The sequence below is a fragment of the Sprattus sprattus genome, assembly GCF_963457725.1.
Source record: "Sprattus sprattus genome assembly, chromosome: 15".
Taxonomy (NCBI): Eukaryota; Metazoa; Chordata; class Actinopteri; order Clupeiformes; family Clupeidae; genus Sprattus; species Sprattus sprattus.
Genome location: NC_137913.1, coordinates 573,701 through 588,700, shown reverse-complemented (window position 1 = coordinate 588,700; position 15,000 = coordinate 573,701). Strand labels below are relative to the sequence as shown.

At 46.4% G+C, this 15,000-nt stretch overlaps 2 protein-coding genes across 5 annotated transcripts in view; one reads left to right on the top strand and one right to left on the bottom strand.

Moving 5' to 3' along the window:
• The window catches only part of LOC308376392 (la-related protein 4B-like), a 17,384-nt gene extending 16,692 nt beyond the window's left edge, over window positions 1–692 (bottom strand). For all 4 annotated transcript variants that reach the window (XM_080852682.1, XM_080852684.1, XM_080852683.1 and 1 more), the window contains exon 1: window positions 293–692. The gene's annotated coding sequence lies outside the window, so the exon portion shown is untranslated. The remainder of the gene's footprint in view (window positions 1–292) is intronic.
• A 2,155-nt stretch (window positions 693–2,847) lies between these two features.
• On the top strand, window positions 2,848–12,833 carry gtpbp4 (GTP binding protein 4). Its single transcript, XM_080852960.1, has 17 exons — window positions 2,848–2,942; window positions 4,480–4,650; window positions 5,163–5,266; window positions 5,821–5,957; window positions 6,139–6,239; window positions 6,651–6,743; window positions 7,548–7,739; window positions 8,738–8,803; window positions 9,063–9,152; window positions 9,604–9,714; window positions 10,035–10,112; window positions 10,351–10,402; window positions 10,570–10,670; window positions 11,122–11,319; window positions 11,469–11,534; window positions 11,899–12,048; window positions 12,466–12,833. Exons 1-17 carry the CDS (start codon window positions 2,895–2,897, stop codon window positions 12,616–12,618), a joined length of 1,911 nt encoding a protein of 636 aa, XP_080709086.1. The 5' UTR covers window positions 2,848–2,894; the 3' UTR covers window positions 12,619–12,833.
• The last annotated feature ends 2,167 nt before the right edge of the window (window positions 12,834–15,000 follow it).

Sequence of the window (15,000 nt, the reverse complement as noted above, 5' to 3'; positions counted from 1 at the left end):
GGGAACCCTATATCTGTGTGTCAAAGGTGTGCACGAAATGACTCGATAACGGGGTTTCTGCGTGGACACCTGATCCGTGTATAACAGCTTTCAGAGAGTCGGCTCGCTCCCTGCGTATACCGTCGGCTAGCTGACAATCCTAGCCAACAAGTTTAGCTACCTAGCGAACTGAAACGCCAAACCGACTACTTTGGTCGCTAAATAAGCTAAAAAAAGGCGACTGTTTGTTAGCTTCAGTTACTTCCTAGCCAAGCGACCAAAGGCGTCTCTTCTTCTCCACTACTCAACTCACCTGTCGACTCTCACGGCACTCTCAACCGCAGAGACAAGTGCACGGCCCGGAAGATGCGAGTCTTTCAGGTGGAGTTATCTCGCTGGAATACCACCCAGACAGCGGGAAGGTAAAGCGGCCGGTTCAGCTCGGTTGGTGGTCGTTGTCGTGTGGACGAGAGAGAGAGAGCCAAATACCGGGCGGTGATGGCGCATGAGCAGGGGGACGCGGAGGATAATACCCAAACGAACCCGTACAGAAATACACAAACGAACCGGAGAGGCTAACCGAAGAGTCTGCGCTCATTCACGTGAGTAACTTTGTGCAGTGAATTTCCGCGTTAATCCTCCTACACGCGTTAACTGTGTGTCTGCGAACGGCCGCGAGAAGAGAAGACTGCCCCGGGAGCGAAGTGAATCTACGGTAAACCGGCAACCGGAGCGATGCAGAATGAGGGCTCGCGTCAACGGAAGGTCAAAACGCTTTGATCGTCACGTGTTTCACGTAAACTTCAGATAGTTACAGGAAGTTCGTGGCGGGCAATTTGAATACGTAAATACAGACGTCTCTGTTAAATATACCCAGAGACATATAAACGTTATATCAGTAAACACATATAAATCCCCTTGTCCTGAAAAGAGAGGCAGAAAGAAAAAGACGGGAAGGGAAGAGAGGAGAGACGGAGAATCAGGATGGATTCATAAATATATCAGAATAAGAGCATACTTAGAGGAAAGTGTATCCTACCGGCAAATAGGCTGGCATAGAGTGTGTGTTATGAGCCCTCGCGGGTATGGACCCTGATCAGCGTTTTACTATTGACCAAAACACTGCTTTAACCAACACCCATCCTTAAGAAACACAGAACATCTTCATCCTTAAGAAACACAGAACATCTTCATCCTTAAGAAACACAGACAATCCTTAAGAAACACAGACCATCCTTAAGAGACACAGACCATCCTTAAGAGACACAGACCATCCTTAAGAAAGACAGATCTTATCTTTTACCTTAAGAAACACAGACAATCCTTAAGAAACACAGACCATCCTTAAGAAACACAGACCATCCTTAAGAAACACAGACCATCCTTAAGAAACACAGACCATCCTTAAGAAACACAGATCTTATCTTTTACCTTAAGAAACACAGATCATCTTTAAAAAACACATCATCTTTTACCTTAAGAAACACACATCATCTTTTACCTTAAGGAACACAGAACATCTTCAACCTTAAGAAACACATATCCTCTTTAAGAAACACAGATCCTCTTTAAGAAACACAGACCCTCTTTAAGAAACACAGATCCTCTTTAAGAAACACAGACCCTCTTTAAGAAACACAGATCCTCTTTAAGAAACAAAGACCATCTTAAAGAAACACAGATCCATCTTAAGAACCACAGATCATCGGTTACCTTAAGAAGCACGGTAAGCTTTGGGGTTGCACAAGGGAGCTGCCTTGGTCTATTATTATTCTCACTATACTGCCACTTGGGGACATCATTAGAGAACACAATGTAGGTTTCCATAGTTATGCGGATGACACGCAACTGTACATCTCTGCTGAACCCAATGATTCTGCAGCTATAAACTCCTTTACTACATGTCTTTTGGCGATAAATAAGTGGATGAGCAATCATTTCTTAAAGTTAAACGAGGACAAAACCGAGATCCTACAGTCGGCCCTAAAACAAAAAGAGAAATGCTGTAATTTGGGGAAATTAACTCCCTTGATTAAATCTGAGGTTATAAGTCTTGCCGTTATTTTAGATTCAGATTTAAGCTTCAAGTCTCACATTAACAAGGTGACGAAAACATAATGTTTCCACCTTAGAATCATAGCTTAAGTCCTGCCATTTATAAATCAAAAATATGCTGAAAAACTGATTCCTGCCTTTATTTCAAGCCGGCTTGATTATTGTAATAAAATTCTTACTGGCCTCCCAAAAAAAAAAAAAAACTGAGAGACTTCAGCTCATTCAGAACTCTTCAGCTTGGCTATTAATCTGAACCAAGAGGAAAGAGCACATTAGTCCAGTTGTAGCTGCTCTGCACTGGCTTCCAGTAACATTTAGAATTGACTTTAAGGTCCTTCTCCTTGTAACCCTAAATGGGCTAGTGCAATCTCTCTAATCTATCTAATGCAATGCATTTTATGTATTCAATTTTTATAATTTTATCATTTTAATAATTATTATTATCATTATTTTCTTTCTTTCTTTATTTTTTGCACTATATCTGAGTTTTTATGTTTATTTTTATGTGTATGTAATTTCTTTGTGCATGTAATGTATTTGCTGTAAAGCACTTTGAGCTGTATTCTTTTGCATGAAACCGTAGCCTTTAACTCTCACTCGGGTCGGTCCAACAAAGACAAAAAAATGAACCCTATAGCCTTTAACTATAGTGCAAAAAAATACATGAGTATGAACCCGGGTTAGGGGAAGGGGAAGGAGTTGAAAAAGCAATGTCTTACCTCCACAGCCGCTAGGGGGCAGTGTGAAAAAGACGGCTCTCCTTTCCAGTTGGTGGACGCCTCTCTTTGTCACTCAGCTCTCCGTCTCCACGCCTCGGTCCTTTCCCCGTGCTGCCGAACGGCCCAACGTGTTCGGCGAAGATGGCACTCTACAATTTCAAGAAGATTATGGTGGTCCCCACCTCAAAGGTATTTTTTAAAGCATGACAGCGAGTAAGAGTTTGTTTCGGGCATGTTTAGTCGCTCGGTGATCTGATTCCGTGCGAAATGCCGTTGTTTACAGGTTGTTCGCACACGAGAACGGACACGTGCTAGCAAATGTGCCACGAAGAAGTTAAATGGACTTGGGTTAGCCATCCAGCCATCGCCTAAAGTGGCTCGGCTCTTCTGATCTATAAACCCACTTCGGTGTCTTGTTGATAGTGTGTTGTTACCGGATGAACTTGGACTCTGACCCAAATATTTGATGTTGACATTTTGGCATACAGCGTCATGGTAGTTGATAGATGGTAGCTAATGTTGGCTATCTCAATCGGAAGGTGAAAGCAGAGTAGACGATGGGTTTGTTGGCTAACGTTAATGTGAACTTATTTATATCAGGCGGCCGGAATCAACCCAGTAGTTTATTGGGTTTGTTTGCTAATGTTAATTTTAACGTTATGTTAGAGACTGCGTAACAAGGGTAGAGAAGGAAGAATACTATTATCGACAAATCACCACAAGGGGGCTTTATTTTGAAGTAAAGTTGCGTAACTCTCCAGTTGTCCAGCTCGTGTTAGTGGTTATCTATCGTGCTTTTCCCTTATTTTGATGTGAACAGCTGATGTCACTTATCTGATATGAGATTGGGCAAATCTCTGTAAAGTGTTATGAGTTTTAATCAGTTGCGTGTCGTGACTTCTAGGCAAGGAGAGCCGATTCCGTCAACGACCCACTCACACACACACACCCACTCACTCGCACACACATTGTCATTTCTCATGTATGCTACATTGTAGCCTGCACTTGTTTTTGCCCAAAAAAATTAAATGTCAGTGTTACTCAATTAACCTGTTAAATAATGCTACTAAGATAAGTAATGAAGTGTGCAGAAAAAGTGACACAAAAACTAGATTCCAGATCCTGAAGATGTCACCCGATGAACTACAGAGGAGACTGTCGGTCCACTAGGGGGCAGACTTGAGCTAATATGCCAGGTGACTAAATAATGATGAGAGAAGAACCAGTCCTATGACATCAGGTGTGGCTGCAAGGCTTTGACTGTGACCGCGCATGCTCAAAGTTATACCTTTTATTATAGAAAGCTGTTTTTACACTTTTTACTGTTTTCAACTTTTTTTTTACCCCTGAAGTTGCTGGATCTAAACTCTGATGGTGGTTCAGATTTGGTCGTCAGTGTCTAGTGTGAAGTTCACCAGTGTAAAGTTAATGATGTCATGTCTCGTGTGAAGTATGTGAGACTCTAGTGTGTTAAGTTACTTTCCATCCCAGTTCTCTGTGTTTACAGATCAGTTTGGGTTTAAGCCAACATGTGTGGACAGTACTGTTCCAATGTATCCACATAGCTGCCACTGCGGGGCCAGTACACACACACACTCACGTGCGCACACACACACACACACACACACACACACACACACACACACACACACACACACACACACTTCATGTTGAGAAGCTCTGAAATGGCCACTTCTGACCGCTGCTCTCTCTCTTCCCCTGACAGGACTTCATCGACATCACTCTCTCTAAGACCCAGCGGAAGACTCCGACCGTGGTGCACAAGCACTACCAGATCCACCGCATCCGCCACTTCTACATGCGCAAGGTGAAGTTCACCCAGCAGAACTACCACGACCGCCTCTCCCAGATCCTCACCGACTTCCCCAAACTGGACGTAAGTAGCCGGACGCTTAATGACATCATCCTAAGCCTGACCCTTGACCTTTAACCCCTAACCAGCCCGTGCTCTTCTTTTCTCTCCTCTTATTTTAAGTTATCTCCCTCTGGAACGAAATACTGTTTTCTGATTGGCTAATGGGGTGTACATTAAGTTCGTATAGAGGAGTTCTTTGCCCCGCAAAGTCCTTTATCTTTATAGAACTGTACAGCTCGTCGGCCGTTATCCCTTACTTATTTTATTTTGTCAATGTTATGTTTGATATATATGTTAGTGCTTTTTTTTAAGTTGTTTAGCCATTTTCACTCTGGCAGGGGGACTGCCGATGGAAACTAGCCTTATGGCTACAATTGGGTGCATTAACATTTTAATGTTTATTAATGTACACTGTCCCTCTTCATCAAATAAACAAACTGAAAGTGAAAGTAGCCGGATGCTTAAATGGCATCACCCTAAGCGTAACCCTTGACCTTTAACCCCTAACATCCCTCTGCTCTCCTCTGCTGTAGGACATCCACCCGTTCTATGCCGACCTGATGAACGTGTTGTATGACAAAGACCATTACAAACTCGCCCTCGGGCAGATCAACATCGCCAAAAACCTCATCGACAAGTAGGTGGCATTCAGACAACACGTGTGTGTGTGTGTGGGGGGAAGAGACATTATGAAGTGGAGGAGGGAGGGGGGGGGGGGGGGGGGGGGGGGTTGGTTGGTAAGAGATTGTAGAGTGTGTGGCGAAAGACGACATCTGTTGGATGGAATATGGAGCCTGTGTGTGTGTGTGTGTGTGTTGGATGGAATATGGAGCCTGTGTGTGTGTGTGTTGGATGGAATATGGAGCCTGTGTGTGTGTGTGTGTGTGTGTGTGTGTTGGATGGAATATGGAGCCTGTGTGTGTGTGTGTGTGTGTGTGTGTGTGTGTGTGTGTTGGATAGAATATGGAGCCTGTGTGTGTGTTGGATAGAATATGGAGCCTGTGTGTGTGTGTGTGTTGGATAGAATATGGAGCCTGTGTGTGTGTGTGTGTTGGATAGAATATGGAGCCTGTGTGTGTGTGTGTGTGGTTGCAGCGTGCGAAAGACTGTGTATCTGATGTCGACTCGCTGTAATGCAGTATGTGTGTTTAAGATGCATCATAAAGTGTGTGTGTGTGTGTGTGTTTGCAGCGTGGCCAAAGACTACGTGCGTCTGATGAAGTATGGAGACTCGCTGTATCGCTGCAAACAGCTAAAGAGAGCCGCTTTGGGTCGCATGTGCACCATCGTCAAGAGACAGAAACAGAGTCTGGAGTACCTGGAGCAAGGTACACACACACACACACACACACACACACCATCGTCAAGAGACAGAAACAGAGTCTGGAGTACCTGGAGCAAGATACAAACAAACAAACACACACACACACACACATGTACCATGCTGTTTGTTTATCTCTGTGTGTGTGTGTGTGTGTGTGTGTGTGTGTGTGTGTGTGTGTGTTGCAGTGCGCCAGCATCTCTCCCGTCTGCCCACCATCGACCCAAACACCAGAACACTGCTGCTGTGTGGATACCCCAACGTGGGCAAGTCCAGCTTCATCAACAAGGTGTGTGTGTGTGTGTGTGTGTGGATACCCCAACGTGGGCAAGTCCAGCTTCATCAACAAGGTGTGTGTGTGTGTGTGTGTGTGTGGATACCCCAACGTGGGCAAGTCCAGCTTCATCAACAAGGTGTGTGTGTGTGTGTGTGTGGATACCCCAACGTGGGCAAGTCCAGCTTCATCAACAAGGTGTGTGTGTGTGTGTGTGTGTGTGGATACCCCAACGTGGGCAAGTCCAGCTTCATCAACAAGGTGGGTGTGTGTGTGTGAGAGAGATGATTACCCCATTCACTCTGGAAGTCATAGTTGTATGTTTGTATTTCGAATGGTGTGTGTGTGTGTGTGTTTCTAATGTTGTGTGTGTATTTCTACTGGTGTGTGTGTATATATTTCTAAAGGTGTTTGTGTGTGTCACAGGTGACCAGGGCAGATGTGGAGGTCCAGCCGTATGCCTTCACCACCAAGTCTCTGTTTGTGGGACACATGGACTACAAATACCTCCGATGGCAGGTGTGTGTGTGTGTGTGTGTGTGTGTGTGTGTGTGTGTGTGTGTGTGTGTGTGTCTGTATGTGTACGCATGTTTGTGTATGTATGTGTTTATGTCTTGATGGTGTGTGTGTGTGTGTGTGTATGGCTTGTTTGTAGGGCTGAACGATTAATTGCATTTGCGATTTAACCGCGATATGGTCAAACGCGATTTTCTAACCGCAATCAATTTTTTTTTAAGATGCTACATTTTGCACACAGTGTTAAGCAGCATAACGGATCAATTGCTAATCGCTAGTGAGATGCTAGTGGCTCAAACTATCTCTTGAAATGAGCTTACTTTGAGACTATGACAAACTAGTCAGTCAACACAGTCAAACATCAAGCAAGTGCAACAGAAGACGGCAAATAAGCTACTTACTAGTTCGGTGGACAGTAAAAACCGGGCGGCTTCAGGCAAACCTACATAAGTCATTTACCTACAGACCCTGGTATGGAGGTGATTCTTCATATTCAAAGTCATTGTAGCGCCCCAATTTTTTTAAAGCTGTTATTTCAAATAGTTCAGCCCTTCTTGTTTGTGTGTGTGTGTGTGTGTGTGTGTGTGTAGTTTCTGGTTGTGTGTGTATGTGTTGGTTGTGTGTGAATGTGTATGAATGTCTGGTTTGGCGTATGTATGCATGTATGCGTTGGTGGTGTGTGTATGTGTAGGTGGTGTGTGTGTGTGTAGGTGGTGTGTGTATGTGTAGGTGGTGTGTGTATGTGTAGGTGGTGTGTGTGTGTGTATTGGTCTCACGCAGCTGTGTGTGTGTGTGTGTGTCCCTCAGGTAGTGGACACCCCCGGTATCCTAGACCACCCTCTGGAGGAGCGCAACACCATCGAGATGCAGGCCATCACGGCTCTGGCCCACCTGCGCTCCGCCATCCTCTACGTCATGGACGCCTCAGAGCAGTGTGGACACACACTCCAGCAGCAGCTGCTCCTGTTTAACAGCATCCGCCCGCTCTTCGCCAGCAAGGTCTCACACACACACACACACACACACACACACACACACACTCCAGCAGCAGCTGCTCCTGTTTAACAGCATCCGCCCGCTCTTCGCCAGCAAGGTCTCACACACACACTCACACACACACACACACACACACTCTCACACTCACACACAGACACACACACACTACAGCAGCAGCTCCTGCTCTTCAACAGCATCCGCCCGCTCTTCGCCAGCAAGGTCTCACACACACACATGCTCACTCACTCACACACACACACACACACACACACACACACACACACACACACACACACACTCCAGCAGCAGCTCCTGCTCTTCAACAGCATCCGCCCGCTCTTCGCCAGCAAGGTCTCACACACACACATGCTCACTCACACTCACTCACACGCACACACACACACTCCAGCAGCAGCTGCTGCTCTTCAACAGCATCCGCCCGCTCTTCGCCAGCAAGGTCTCACACACACACATGCTCACTCACGCTCACTCACACGCACACACACACACTCCAGCAGCAGTAGCTCCTGTTCAACAGCATCCGCCCGCTTTTCGCCAGCAAGGTCTCACACACACACACACACACACACACGCTCACTCACACACACACACACACACACACACACACGCTCACTCACACACACACACACACACACTCCAGCAGCAGCAGCTCCTGTTCAACAGCATCCGCCCGCTTTTCGCCAGCAAGGTCACACGCTCACACACACACACACGCTCACACAAACACACACACGCACACACGCTCACTCACACACACACACACACACACACACGCTCACTCACACACACACACACACTCCAGCAGCAGCAGCTCCTGTTCAACAGCATCCGCCCGCTTTTCGCCAGCAAGGTCACACGCTCACACACACACACACGCTCACGCAAACACACACACACGCACTCACGCAGAGACAGACAGACAGGAGGCATGATGGATTTATTAATGTGTGTGTGTGTGTGTCTGTGTGTGTGTGTTCCAGCCCCTGATTGTCGTGGCCAATAAGAGTGACGTGAAGAAGATCAGTGAGCTGTCCGAGGAGAATCAGGTGAGTCCAGCCACACACACACACACACACACACACACACAGTAACACCCAGAATACAGCATCCCTAAGTCTTAATGCAGCATCACTAAGGCCTTTTCTTCTCCCTCCCTCTCTCTTCTCCGTGTGTGTGTGTGTGTGTGTGTGTGTGTGTGTGTGTGTGTGTGTGTGTGTGTGTGTGTGTGTGTGTGTGTGTGTGTGTGTGTGTGTGTGTGTGTGTGTGTGTGTGGTTTCTTTGTTTGTTTGTTTATTATTGTCGTAGAAAATCTTTGCTGATCTGGTGTCAGACGGAATCCCAGTGATCGAGACCAGCACCTTGACTGAGGAGGGGGTCATGCAGGTCAAGACTGAGGTACGTCTCACACACACACACACACACACACACACACACACACACACACACACACACACACACACACACACACACACTCATCTTGACAAAGGAGGGGGTTATTCAGGGCAAAACTGAGTTGAGGGACACAGACACACAAACCTATGTGATTGGTTCCTGCTCTGTCTCTCAGGCTTGTGATTGGTTACTGTTCTGTCTCTCAGGCGTGTGATTGGCTACTGCTCTGTCTCTCAGGCGTGTGATTGGCTACTGCTTTGTCTCTCAGGGTTGTGATTGGTTACTGCTCTGTGTCTCAGGCTTGTGATAGGTTACTGCTCTGTCTCTCAGGCTTGTGATTGGTTACTGCTCTGTGTCTCAGGCTTGTGATAGGTTACTGTTCTGTCTCTCAGGCTTGTGATTGGCTACTGCTCTGTGTCTCAGGCGTGTGATTGGCTACTGCTCTGTCTCTCAGGCTTGTGATAGGCTCCTGTCGTTCCGTGTGGACTCCAAGATGAAGGGCAAGAAGGTGCATGATGTTCTCAACCGCCTCCACCTGGCTGTACCCAACAAGAGAGACAACAAGGTGAGACACACACACACACACACACACACACACACACACACCTGGCTGTACCCAACAAGAGAGACAACAAGGTGAGACACACACACACACACACACACACACACACACACACACACACACACACACTACCACACACAGTCTCTCCATCCTGAACTGTGTTTGCCTTTATTTTCCTTCTGCCAAGATATACCACACGTTCTTAAGCTAAACTGCGTCGGTGCAAAGTGCTGATCAGGATTTGTGTTTCTGTGTGTGTGTGTGTGTGTGTGTGTGTGTGTGTGTGTGTGTGTGTGTGTGTGTGTGTGTGTGCACCAACACAGGAGAGGCCTCCGTTCATTCCTGAGGGAGCTGCTCTGAAGAGGAAGACCATGGAGGTGGACGCTCCCAAACGCAGAACGGTGGGTCTACACACACACACACACACACACACACACACACACACACACACACACACACACACACACACACTCACTCACTCACACTCTGTCACACACTCACACTCTCTTGCTCGCTCGCACACACTCACACTCACAAACACAGAGGATATTGGCATGTAATACATATACTATTGCTAACATGCTAAGACCCATAAGACCTAATACGATGTGTTTGTGTGTGTGTGTGTGTGTTTTACAGGAGCGAGATCTGGAGGTGGAACTGGGTGATGACTACATTTTGGACCTGCAGAGTGAGTCTCTCTCTCTCTCTCTCTCTCTCTCTCTATTTCTTTTTTCTCTCTTTACCGCTCTCTTTCTCTCTGTGTTCTGACATTCTTTGTGTTCTATGGTTGTCCTTGTTCTGTGCAGAGTACTGGGATCTGATGTGTGTGTGTGTGTGTGTGTGTGTTGTGTGCAGAGTACTGGGATCTGATGAACACCGAGGAGAAACAGGACAAGATTCCCGAGATCTGGGAGGGACACAACATAGCAGACTACATCGACCCCGATGTCATGAAGGTGTGTGTGTGTGTGTGTGTGTGTGTGTGTGTGTGTGTGTGTGTGTGTGTGTGTGCTGATATCTTATTAATACCTGATGGAACATATGGTGTAAATGTATACAAATATAATATTATATTATATCGTTCTTTTTACGTATTTATACGTATTAACCTCTGAACTCTCTTTCTCTCTCTCCCCCTCTTTGTTTTTCTCTCCCCCATTCCCTACCCTCTCTCTCTCTTCCCTCTCTCCCTCTCTCTCTCTCTTCCCTCTCTCTCTCTATCTCTCTCTCTCTCTCTCTCTCACTCTCCCCCTCTGTCTCTCTCTCTCTCTCCCTACCCTCTCCCTCTCTCTCTCTCTTCCCTCTCTCTCTCTCTATCTCTCTCTCTCTCTCTCACTCTCCCCCTCTGTCTCTCTCTCTCTCTCCCTACCCTCTCCCTCTCTCTCTCTCTCTCTTCCCTCTCTCCAGAGGTTGGAGGAGTTGGAGCGTGAGGAGGAGTTGAAGGAGAAGGCAGGAGAGTACGACTCTGACTCTGAGAGCGATGACGAGGAGATGCAGGAGATCCGCTCGCTGGCCAATCAGATCAGAGAGAAGAGGAAGCTCAAGATCCTGGAGTCCAAGGAGAAGGAGACGCTCGGACCACGCATGCCCCGCACCGCCAAGAAGGTGTGTGTGTGTGTGTGGGGGGGGGGGGGGGGGGGGTGTGGGGGGGGGGTGGGTGTGGGAGAGAGAGAATCCTCTGCACAGCCAAGAACAGGGGTGTGTGTGTGTGTGTGTGTGTGTCTGTTTCTTAACTTGTTCTGTTTGATTGACAGGTGGAGAGAGCTACTCTGGAGAAGGAGATGACAGGACTGGGATTAGACATGAACGACAAAGATGAGGTTTGTGTGTGTGTGTGTGTGTGTGTGTGTGAGAATATATGGTGATTTTATGTAAAAGGTGTTAGTTGAGTGTGTGAAGGAGAGGTATCAGATATGACTGACTGACTGTGTGTGTGTGTGTGTGTGTGTGTGTGTGTATGTGTCACTAAGCTGTTTTCATCCTCTGAGAAATGTTTGAACCCTTTCTGTACAGAATATGATTGGTGCATTCTAGATGTGTGTGTGTGTGAAGCAGAGACACTTGATATGAGTGAGTGTGTGTGTGTGTGTGTGTGAAGGAAAGACACTAGATATAAGAGTACGAGTGTGTACGTGGGTTCCTGTCCTAACCTTACCTTTGCCCTCTAACCTCTGCCCTCTCCAGTCCCACTATGCAGTGAACGCCCGGCGGTCTCGCAGCGTGGCTCAGAAACGCAAGCGTGACGCGTCAGAGCCCCCCACCTCTCTCTCTCGAGCACGCAGCCAGAGCGCATCACGACCCCCCCGAGACAAGTCAGGCCTCAGAGACGTCACGGTAAACGCACACACACACACACACACACACACACACACACACACTCAAACCCTCTCTCACAGACACACACAAAAACAGGACAGACTCAGACACGCAGACACACAGACACACATACAGACCATCTCACAACCTCCTCCCCCACAAAACCCACACACACACACACACACATAAAGATCACACACACACACCACTGACACACAGATCACACACACACACACACACACGCGCGCACACACACACACACACACACACACACCACTGGCACACAGATCACCCACCACTGGTGCACAAAACACACACACACGACACACGGACCATCTCACAACCTCCTCCCCCACTAAACACACACACACACACACTCACTCACAAACACACCCTCTAACTTTATCTTGTGGCATGTGACTCTCCCCCCCCTAGATGGCGAAGAAGGTGAAGACGATGATGAAGAGCGGTCAGAGGGACATGAACCGTTTCGGACGCAAGGGCGAGTCCGATCGCCACGTCTTCGATCTCAAACCCAAACACCTGCTCTCCGGCAAGAGGAAGAGTGGCACCAACAGCCGCCGATAAACTCACACACACACACACACACACACACACACACACACACACATACACACACACACACACACACACACACACACATGCATGTTAAAACATGGACCCAAAAACTGAGCAACCACACACACACACAACCACACACACAGCTCTAGGGCTGTGAATTAAAAAGCCTGTCTGTTGAGTAAATAACCCAATTATGTCCGTAATAAATACTTTCATTTGAACCTGTGTTTCTGAAACGATTTTATTGAGCATCGCCTTGTTTGTGTGATCTGTGTGTCAGTAGTGTGTGATCTGTTTGTCAGTGATGTGTGTTAGTGTGTCAGTTATGTATGACGTAGTGTATAGACAAGGCAGTGAGACTGAAACACACACTCCCTTCTCATACGTCCACACACACACACACACACACACACACACTCCCTTCTCATACGTCCACACACACACACACACACACACACTCCCTTTACTAACTTCTACACACACACACACACACAACCCCTTCTCATACGTCAGACCCTTCTCCTACATCTACACACACACACTCCCTTTTCATACATCTACACACACACACTCCCACTCCCTTGTCATCCATCAGAACGTTCTCATACATATACACATACACACGATCCCTTCTCATACATCTACACACACACACACAGACACACACTCCCTTCTCATCCATCAGACCCTTCTCATACACTACACACACTCCCATCTCATCCAGGACGTGCACAGGAGTGGGATAAGGTTGCTCGGGCAACTGCCCGTTTGCCCTCCTCGACTGAAGTTGCCCCACCGAAGGAAATATATACAGGTGCATCTCAATAAATTAGAATATCATCAAAAAGTTGATTTATTTCAGTAATTCTATTCAAAAAGTGAAACTCATTTTTTTATATAGGTTCATTACACACAGACTGATATATTTCAAGTGATTATTTCTTTTAAATTTGATGATTATAACCGACAGCTAATGAAAACCCCAAATTCAGTATCTCAGACAATTAGAATATTACTGAAGACCAATAGAAAAAAGGATTTTTAACACAGAAATGTTGGACTAGTGAAAAGTATGAACATGTACAGCACTCAATACTTGGTCTGGGCTCCCTTTGCATGAATTACTGCAGCAATGCGGCGTCGCATGAAGGTAATCAGTCTGTGGCACTACTGAGGTGTTATGGAAGACCAGGTTGCTCTGATAGTGGCCTTCAGCTCTTCTGCGTTGTTGGGTCTATTGTCTCGCATCTTCCTTTTCACAATACCCTATAGAATCTATGGGTTTTAGGTCAGGCGAGTTTGCTGGCCAATCAAGCACAGGGATACCATGGTCCTTAAACCAGGTACTGGGACCTTTGAAAGTGGGTGCAGGCGCCAAGTCCTGATGGAAAATGAAATCCGCATCTCCATAGGATGGTCAGCAGAGGGAAGCATGAAGTGCTCTAAAACAGACGGCTGTGCTGACCTTGGACCTGAGAAAACACAATGGACTAACACCAGCAAATGACATGGCACCCCAAACCATCATTCACTGTGGAAACTTTACACTGGACCTCAAGCAACTTGGATCCTGTGCCTCTCCTCTCTTCCTCCAGACTCTGGGACCTTGATTTCCAAATGAAATGCAAAATTTACTTTCATCTGAAAAGAGAACTTTGGACCACTGACCAACTGTGCAGTCCTTTTTGTCCATAGCCCAGGTGAGACGCCTCTGACGTCTCCGGTTCAAGAGTGGCTTGACACAGGAATGTGACAGTTGAAGCCCATGTCCTGGATACGTCTGTGTGTGTAGGCTCTTGAAGCACTGACTCCAGCTGCAGTCCACTCCTTATGAATCTCCCTTGAATGGGCTTTGTTTCACAATCCTCTCAAGGCTGCGGTTATCCCTGTTGCTTGTGCACCTTTTTCTACCACATTTTTTCCTTCCATTCAACTTCCCATTAATGTGCTTGGATACAGCACTCTGTGAACAGCATGCTTCTTTAGCAATGACCTTTTGTGTCTTACCCTTCTTGTGCAGGGTGTCAATAATCGTCTTCTGGACAACTGTCAAGTCAGCAGTCTTCCCCATGATTGTGTAGCCTACTGAACTAGACTGAGAGACCATTTAAAGGCTCAGGAAGCCTTTGCCGGTGTTTTGAGTTAATTAGATGATTAGAGTGTGACACCATGAGTCTTCAATATTGAACTTTTTCACAATATTCTAATTTTCTGAGATACTGAATTTGGGGTTTTCATTAGCTGTCAGTTATAATAATCAAAATTAAAAGAAATAAAACACTTGAAATATATCAGTCTGTGTGTAATGAACCTATATAAAAAAATGAGTTTCACTTTTTGAATAGAATTACTGAAATAAATCAACTTTTTGATGATATTCTAATTTAT